This window comes from Pagrus pagrus, assembly GCF_965226575.1.
Source record: "Pagrus pagrus genome assembly, chromosome: 14".
NCBI lineage: Eukaryota > Metazoa > Chordata > Actinopteri > Spariformes > Sparidae > Pagrus > Pagrus pagrus.
Window position 1 is genome coordinate 13,007,882 of NC_140198.1, and position 9,583 is coordinate 13,017,464.

At 41.5% G+C, this 9,583-nt stretch overlaps 1 protein-coding gene across 1 annotated transcript in view; it reads left to right on the plus strand.

Annotated features, from left to right (window-relative positions):
• The first annotated feature begins 353 nt into the window (after positions 1-353).
• ssh2b (slingshot protein phosphatase 2b) overlaps positions 354-9,583 on the plus strand; it is a 21,869-nt gene continuing 12,639 nt past the window's right edge. Inside the window, exons 1-2 of the mRNA XM_084373139.1 lie at positions 354-784; positions 4,802-4,845. Coding sequence (XP_084229265.1) covers positions 722-784; positions 4,802-4,845 — 107 coding nt within the window. The 5' untranslated portion in view covers positions 354-721. The remainder of the gene's footprint in view (positions 785-4,801; positions 4,846-9,583) is intronic.

Consider the following 9,583-nt stretch of genomic DNA (forward strand, 5'->3'; position numbering starts at 1 on the left):
CGTGATGTCATTGACGTACAATGAAGCGCTTCAGATAAAAAAATCACAGATGGGCTGCCTTGCCTGCGGGAAGTGGGAATGGGGTCAATAGGTCACTTTCAGCGGGTTGACCCTGTGTAGACCCCCTAATTTGGGTCGAAAAGCGGTATATTTATGAGGCATGGAGAGTCAAGAGACACTTAGATGTTGCATTATGGGTAATGTAGTGTTCCAGTGTTTTGGAGGGTCTCACCAAAAGTCATATGTTGGCCTCTGCTGATCCTGACCACTGTGTTTAAAGATTTTTGTCTGGCAAGTCCCTCAACTTTATGGAAGCAAAATATACATTTGCAGAATATAGAGTAAACTTTTAAGACAAACATTTAATGAATTAAATTTCTGTGTCTGTTCTCCTGACGATGGAGGTCAGCTTTTAATACAATTCATCACTTATTGCTTGACTGACCGACGGACAGACACTGCTCATGACCGCTTTGTTTACGTCCAGCGCGCATATGGTTAATCAGGATTGACAAGCCAAGGGTAGTTGCGCATGCGCAGGTGGCGCTGACAGAGGAAACAGCCGGGGAGTAGTCAAATAGTCCACGATCAGAGAGGAAGAGGGAGGAAAAACGAGAGAAGCCCAACAGCCCGGGTTCAGCTGGGTTTTCTCCCCCTCAGAACAATTATGCTCGTCTCGCCGCTGTCGCTTCCTCTCAGGTGTCCGCTTCCCGGTCGCTGAATGGCGCTGGTTACCGTGCAGCGTTCACCGACCCCCAGCACCAGCTCCAGCCCCTGCGTTTCGGTAAGAGCCGCCTTTTATTGAACCCTCCTCCACCACCGCTTCCACCACCACCGACACACAAATCTCCTCGCCCGTCGAAAGCGCTTTGAGGGTCCATTTCCGCTGTCTTTTTGTCGGCTGCTGACTGTCATAAAGTGCCTTGCCTTTGTACTCGTGCGCATGCGTGAAATATAGCTGCTCATCATTTTCAGTTATGGTACCTGAGTGTTACTCGCTAAGTTTACCTGCTCTAAAATATATTTTACTGCTTCTTTACCCCCCTTAAACAACAACAACACTGTTGGCAGCGTTAGCTTGCTAGCAAAGGACAGTTTCCTCATGTGTTTTTATTGTGTCCACTGTTGACATGGCTCCTGTATGCTCGTTTCCGCCAGTTCAAAGGTTCAACTGGCAGTTAGCTCCTACTGTTTGTGATAAGAAAGCTCTCGTCTTTTGTTGAAGTATATACAGGTACGACTGGTCGCCGTCCAAACTGCACTGCTAGCTGATGTTTGGTTGCAGAATTGTAGTTTAGCTCCAAACCAAGAAACAGTTCATGCACTTCCGCTCGTAATAAGCGCCTTGTGACACGCATGAATGCGGGTATTTACTCGTGCATTGTTGTTGTGTGCTGTCTTGGTATGTAAACAAAAGTTGTGGACGTGTCTTTGTCTCCTGTCTGCATGATTCTCTACCTGTCTGCCTCTGTCTGCCTCTGTCTTCCTGTCTGTCTCTCTCTCTCTGTGTGTGTGTGTGTGTGTGTGTGTGTGTTGCCCATGCAAAGCAGAGGAGCAGGTGTTTTTTCTGTCTGTTCGTCTTGTTTTTTCTGCAGAAGCAGAGAGAGAGAGAGAGAGAAAGCCCCACCAGACAATCAAGAATAGACTGAGGAAGTAATATCATACAAGCACACACAGTCTGTTTCCCAATCAGATGTCTTCCTCTGTCTGTCTCTGTGCGTCACTTCTGCTTTGTGTACGTGTTGACAGCGTGTGAACAAGCCCTTTTCTTCGTAGAGCCGTCAGTGGGATATAATGCGTTAAATGCTGGTGTTTTGCTTCCCAGAGCCGGTTGATGAGGGATTGTTAATGCATGTGACTTCTCTATGGGGATGATGAATTATTATCCATTTCGGATAAAATCCAATGTCAAGATTCATGTAAATGTATTCATTTAAATCGCGACATTGGTGTATATATATTGTGATATGGTGTTTATAGATGAAAGGACCAGACTTTTATGTTTCTAATCGAGTGAATTAATTGGCTGACAAATCAAGGTAAAAAATCTGATAAATATCCAGCGTTGTCATTAAGCAGTCTTGCTCACTGATGTGCAACTTTTATCATAATGGCCCAAAACAGCCAAGGGATGGCTATCAATGCACAAGTAAATATAAGCATTGGAGCCCAACTGATATATTGGTCAGCGTCACAAGTGTTTGATAGCCACATTTGAGGTATCATTGAAAAAAAAAATGTCTGTATATCGGCCTGATATATATTGATACCAGAATTTTTTACTCCCTGGTATCAGTATAGACATCAGCCCTAGAAATCACAAATCGTTTGGGTTATTAACATCGTAGCAAAATCTTTGACTGTTGACTCAAACTTTAATTACTGGTTGGAGAAAATACAACACAATACAGGGTTTTGATCTGTTTTCTTGCTCTGTAGGACAAGTAGAAGATCAGAGTTTCTGTGTAAAAATGTGTCATTTACTACCCCCATATCCCAAACTGCAGTCAATGTATTATTATTATTATTATTTTTTTTACCAAAAATGGTCACAAACTATCTCTGGGTATTGTGGCCTTAAAAGGGACCCTGTCCTTCACACCTTTTATGTTCTCAGAGCAAAACTGGTTCTGTGAGTAGATTTAATAACTGTCTCTACATTTTATGTAACTTCCTCAACTGTCTAAGGAGCACATTTCTATCCTTTAGATGATCGAGTATGTTAAAAATGTGATTTTGAGCCAGGAAGTCGTTCATCGTGAGAGGAGTATGAGCTGTAAAAGACAGGAAGCAGATATGTAAATGTGTAATTAAGCAAGGTGAGGCAGGCAGGGCTGGTGAAGGATGTGAGGTGTCTTCTTGTGGAAATATGCTTTCAAGTTGCAGCCAGCGCAAACATACAGTGATAACACATTGCACAGACGCATGTCTGGTTTCCTGTGTCTGTCATGTGATGTGTGCGTGCGTGAAGTCTTATGTAAAGTCTATCATGAGATGGCTGCTGGTGGTTTTTTTTTCTCCACCATCTCTATGCGAACCATATGTTGAATCTTTCCAGCCTCACTGTTGTGTGTATGCTTCCAAAATAAGGGTGTTTGTAGGGAAAACACACATTCATTTGGTCTTTAAAAGTTTTAACCTGGTGACTGACTGTAGATGCCTTAACTTGTGACTCCCAGTCCTGCACAGACTCGCCTCCAGGCCTGCAGATCCCTGCCCAGCCTGCACACTCAGGCTACACATTTCCATAAGCTTTGGAAAAATCTTCTCACATTTTCATACATGCAAAATCTCTGTGTGTTTTCCAATCCAAACAAAGGTCAGGTGATATGTCATGATGTAGGACACGATGGCGCTGAACAACAGCTGAAACTTTACATATACAATCAGGTTCTTTGTGTTCAGTTGAGACTTGCTTACTCACTGCAATTTAATTCACCGTGATGTGCAACAGAACTCAATAATATAACTAAGGTATTTAAATGTTATTGTCTCCAAAAGACCTGCCAAATACAACATTTCCCAGCATTAAGTGCTAAGCATGTGGTCATATTTAGACTCAGGTATGCACCAACACATACACACAAAGTATTGAAGGATTAAAGGTTTTTGTTTTTTTGCTCCACTTCTTTAAAATGAAATACACATATACATATATACATTGCACGCAATTTGCACTAGCATTCGAAGATTTCAAAAAAATACTGTAATACGATTTTCATCTACGTGACGCAGCTTCAGTCAGATTCAGTTCATCTTTTTGTCCCATTGTTGCCTATCATCAGCCTGTAATCCACTTCTTCCTTTTATGAAGCTGTTAATGGTTCTGTAATGTTGTTAAGGCCAGTTAAGCCTACATACAGTGTAAACAAGATAAGTACCAGCCAGGCACTGCAAGATGAGTGCCAGGTGTTAATCTGCCTCTAATCCTCAGCCCTCTCATTTAGCAAAGCTTCATATTCTGCAAAGTGCTGATTGGATGTGATTTGGGTTTTTCTCTTATTCGCTCTTCCTCATTTGCCGCTTGTTTTGGTGTGTGAATGTGTTTTTCGCTGACCGGCCACACCTTAAAAACAGACTGAGGTCATTTTCCTGGAGAGTGTGCAAATTGAGTTGAAGCTCCGCTCCGCTCTGCCTCCTGTCTCTCTTCTACCACTGTTCTCTTCCCAGGCAGTACTGTCTAAACTATGTTAGATGCACTTTTAAATGTGTACTGTGTGTGTGTGTGTGTGTGTGTGTGTGTGTGTGTGTGTGTGTGTGTGTGTGTGTGTGTGTGTGTGTGTGTGTGTGAGTGTGTGAGAGAGAGAGCTTGTGAATATGGAAATAAGCTCAAATAAGCTTTTTTCTTTTAATTACCAACCAACGTAGAACAGTGGGACTTTATTCACATACATTTTGTCTCACACCGTGTTTTGTTCAAGTGGAAGTTTCTTTAATGTTGCTAAACATTTTTTTTTTTATTCTGATCTCTAAGATTTGGAGGTGGTCTTTTACAGAGCATCATAGAATGAATCAAGACTGAAATAACAGAGTGCTACGTGATTAGGTGTTCTAGTTTAATTATGAAAACAAATGAAAATTTCACAATAAAATGTCTTCTGACAAAAATTCAACAAGTTTAAAAGTCTTCGGAGATTTCATAATTCGTATATCAACGTTTATTGTAATGCATCATGATCAAAGTAATGTTATGTGGATTTTAATGTCATTTTGTGTCTCTTACTCCAAGCTCAGTGGTTGACCGTCTATAGTAGTATACTTAACCATTAATGAATCTACTTTTCTCATTTTCTCTCTTTAGGAGTCCGGTAGTGGGGAGGATGACCGCCGCTCTCAGCCAAGGAGGTAAGACATTAACAGATGTTGTCTGAGACAAAGCTTCATCATCTTTCCCCTCTGTGACCTCAGCGCTAAACAAAAAACCTCTTCCTGTTTCCTCAAAAATACAATGTGTTGTGGGATTTTCACCACATAAGCCAAGAGTGTGAATCACAGTGACATTGTACTGGACATGTATATCCAGGTCAATTGGCTAGAGAGACAGCAAGAGCATCAGTTGAAGTATCTGAACAGAGGGCATGTTGTGTTGCTGCCCCTGACCTCTGACCTGATATGAACTGACAGGGGTAGACTCAACCTGAAGACGCACTTGATTTTAATCATTAAATGTGTCAGACTCTGTAGGACTTCCTGCCTTTACTGATACAAAGAGCTGCTCTGCTATTGTGGCGACACAATCCTGCGCTCTCCCTTGTTGCCTCGGGCGTTGAACTGGAGTTGAGAATCTGGTTTATCCTGTTTCACTTGACCACATTTACAACTGGTTTCCCGTAGCTACCAGCAATTTCCTTCTACTGACTGCTGTGTTTATGTACTCTAGAAACCAGTGGACCTTAGTTGCAATAACACTCTTATCTCTCTGTTTTTTAAATGTGGCCCCTTAATAACAACTTAAATCCTGAAATCCTCTCTTGTATGAGATGCTTAACCGTGATTTTCTGGCCGTCCATTAGAGGGCAGTAGGCTCCATGAGAGTGAGTCAGGTCTGGGTATGTGGGTCAGGGGAGCTGCACTGCTGATTCAGGGGCAGTTTGGTAGCCCCTCCCAAAGTCAGAGCGGCTCTGTGTCTGTCTGGTCATTGGAGCTCTCTGCGATCCAACTGAGAGGGCTTTCTGTATTTGTGCAGCTGGGAGTGAAATCTATATTCACATAGTGTGTGTGTGTGGGGGGGGGGTGGTGTGTTTGTGTGTGAGAGAGAGAGTCACAGAGGTATCACATCAGATGTCATTTTGACTTACACAGTGTTTCGTAAACTAATATTATTTTCAATGTTTTGTTTTGAAGTTCTGAGATTATTTGACCTTTCATACAGCCATTTTTCAAAAGATGCTTCATAATGACTGTATGCTGTTCCACCCAACGATGGAGTATGTAACACAGTGACCTTGTTCCTTGTGCAGAAATGCCATTTCATTTTTTTCAAAGGAACACATACCATTATACAGTATGAATATCAAGTTCCTGCTGAAGAGCTGAGCCTTGTCTTGACTTCAGATGAGCCTCAAACCTATTTTGAAGCTACCATCATAACACAGCCATTTTGGGCCCTGAATGAATGTAAAGTCAATGTGGAGGGCATTTAAAATGAATTGTGGTTGGTCAGCCGTGGACTTCTTGCGCAATTTTGGTCTTTAAGCTTTTTGGTTGTTGTTTATAACGAGGTCTAGCATTTCCAACTTTTGTACATAAATGTTGAAAAACTTGAAAACGTAAGATTTTCTTTGGAGGAACCACCAAACCACCCATCAAATATGTGTACCTAAGAGCCTGTTCACAGTTAGTATTTCCATCCGTTCCGTGGACAGCTTTATGTCTGTCAGTTCAAACCTGGCCTTAACATGCTTCTCAAGTGACCTCTTTTGATTGGATCTCACTTATATAATGATTTTAAAAAAGAAATGTCACAAAGTTTATTAAATTTCTCCTAATGCAACTAGTCTCAATTTTTTTAAGGGAGTCTGGGGACTTCCTCCACGGACGGCAAAGAAGTTGCTTATATTAGTTACTGTTTACTGTGTTTGTGAAATCTGACATGTTCACCCTCCATAAACTACTGTCCCTTTTCATTAATTTGTTTAAATGGTGAAATAAGTTGAAACAGTATGTTCAAACAGCTGTTGGGAGGTAAGATGCTAGCCAGACTGGTACAGTGATGCCTTGACATCCTGACACTTTTAACAAGGAAAGAAACAACTTAATGTATTGCATTTAATGTCAAATTTACAAGAAGGCTGCAGAGGCCAGGGAATGTTATTTGGATGTCATCCCCATGGTGGAGTCTTGTTAAATTTTAAGATTGGTTCATTTACCATTGGTCGAGCTTGCTGCCCTTGTGCTGCCAGGCAGCCTTATCGCTCTCAGTAGTGACTCAGTACTTTTCTAGTAACTTTATTTCAAAACATTACCTAGTAAAGGTAATGGTTTACACCCAATAATGATGCAAGACATGTAAAAAGGCAACACTGAATATTTTGCTATCTTTGCTAAGACAGATGTGGATTTCCGTTTTAATCCCCCACCATTTTAAAGCTAATTTTATTTATTCAAAAGATTGTCTTGGGCCTTTTTTTTTTATCTCTTAACGTGGGAGCATCACAAGAGAAGAGTACTTGTATCTTCCCCAGTGAAAGTCACAGATTTCCTGTTGAGTAATCGGATGACATAACTTCCACAATCACTGATTTCATACATCATCATTGAGCTAAACAAAGCCATTAATCAGCTGTGTGGACAAATACACTGTATCCGCTGGTGATGAACCATAGAAAAAGCATGGGAAAGGTCTTGATGTATAGGATTAAATGAGCCTGAGTGAGTTATGGTGGTTAATTTGGGCCAATATGGTAATTAAGTATTAGTTTTAAAGAAATAAGAGTTGAAATGTCTTTGTAGTGTGATCTGTTTCCTGGTGAATCAGAATATTGGTGCAGAGTTTAGCTACAAGATTGATCCCTCAGAGTGGTCGTTGCCTCATAAATACAGTGCGTTATAAGGCTGTAGAAAGACATGGATGGTACTGTTTTCATTCCCTCATGTCCCTCACCCAGATTGACCTGGAGGAGGAAGATATTGTTTAAACGAATTAAGTTGAAGTCCAAACAGCAGAGTTTTTCACATCCCAGTGGACTCGGGTGTTGGCAAAAAGGCAAAAACGATTCAATGAAAGTGAGCCCACACACTGAGTTACTGAATTAATGCTCCCCCGGTGCTGCTGACGTCTGTGTCTGTCGCACCATAAAAGGCAGCTGCAGCAGAGCTCATCTCTGACACAGGTAGTGAGATTCATTCAAGCGGGAACAAGGCTGTAGTGATGCAGGGCCTGCTGCAGTGCTGCTGATTAAAGTCAGTGACATCAGCAGAACAGTGACATCAGCTGAAGCAGCAACGTCACTGGAGGACTCTCAGAAGAGAAATCAGAGGGGGAAGAGGAATTTATTATGGCACTTCAATTCAAGAATTCTTAAATCGGATGATATAAATCGTTTTCACTTGCTCTGTTGTAATCTAATATATGTACTCTGATCAATATGTTGTCTGGCAGATTGATTCAACTGTAAACAATCGGATTGACTTCCTGTCAGTTCTTAACACATACAAGACTCAACTGCTCCTGGGATAGACGTCTGTGTATTTAAGATGTTTGTGAGCTTCAGATCCAGAGCACACAATACCCTCGGGTGTACTGTATTATATATGTGATGTTGTGATCACTAAGGTGACTGTCTGTGTCTTTGTATACGTGGAGACGTAAGAGCAACAGAGGAGTGTCCGGTGTCTGTCTGCATGTAACAACCACTTCGTTGGCCTGCGTTGATTGTCATTGGACGGCGTGAATTTCAGCCGTCAAATGAGAGAACAGTAAGGTGGAACTTGAGAGATGGGACCAACACAACAAACATGTGGGTTGCTGAGAGTTCGTGGACCACTAGGAGTACCTGACCAATGGCCGACTGAGAACAGGAAAATTGATTATTTTCACATGTATTTATCGTTTATGAGGATTGGGCCCATAGACTATGTCATCGTCCATCGGCGAAGGCAGACAGTCATCAAGTAATGAGCCCTGTACCATTGTCACATCATGACGATTTAAAAGGCCCCCCACCAGAGCACAAAAAAGTAGTGTGTCCACTCAGAGTTGCCGTTAGGCAGGAGTTGTTGGTGTTATGTCAGAGTATCCCATTTAGTTTCTCAATAAGGTGAACCCAAGACAGTCTGTTACATTGGTTACAGGGGTGTTAATTTTCTGCGGGTCACTGTTGGTCTGTTTCTTTCATTTGTGCAATTGTTATTTGCGTTTTCTTAACTTAGCTTCCTCTAGCTAACTGCTAAACTTTGTTTTGACCCTCTGAGACTAAATACAACTGAGTTACGTCAGGCTGGTTATCAAGCTTTGATACTTTCATGGCATCGACTGAATTGCATTGATACTATCAAGTATCAAAAAAAATGTTAATCTCATCAGCGTCAGCGAGCCAATAAGTATGCAGCATGCAGTACTAGATGGTGTAATCTAGTACTGGAAGATACTCTTCAGTTTCCCAAAGCCTGAAGTGACATCTTTAAATTGCGTGATCGTCCAACCAACAGTCCAAAACCCCAAGGTTCGTAATATACTGTCATACAGGATGTATGACAGTATAAAGAAGAAGAAAAGCAGCGACTCTTAACATTTAAGAAGCTGGAACCAGCAAATGTTTATAAGACTGAAACTATCAGCCGATTATCAAAATAGTTGGTGATTAATTCCTTTTAGTCAACTAATTGATTGATCGACTAATCGCTGCAGCTCTACTCTCATTAGTTTAACTGTTGTCTGCTATACACATTCACAGTGATCATGCTTTCACTGAACCCTTGACCTTTTTGCTGTGTATCTCCGTCCCCTTTAATGTTTCCACTTGGCAGTCGATTACACCATCTAGTACTGCGATATGTTAAACCTCCCGTGACTGGGGCGGACTAATAAATAAACAATTTTATGCTCTTAAGATCACTGAGAGAAGGTCAACGGCTGTAACAT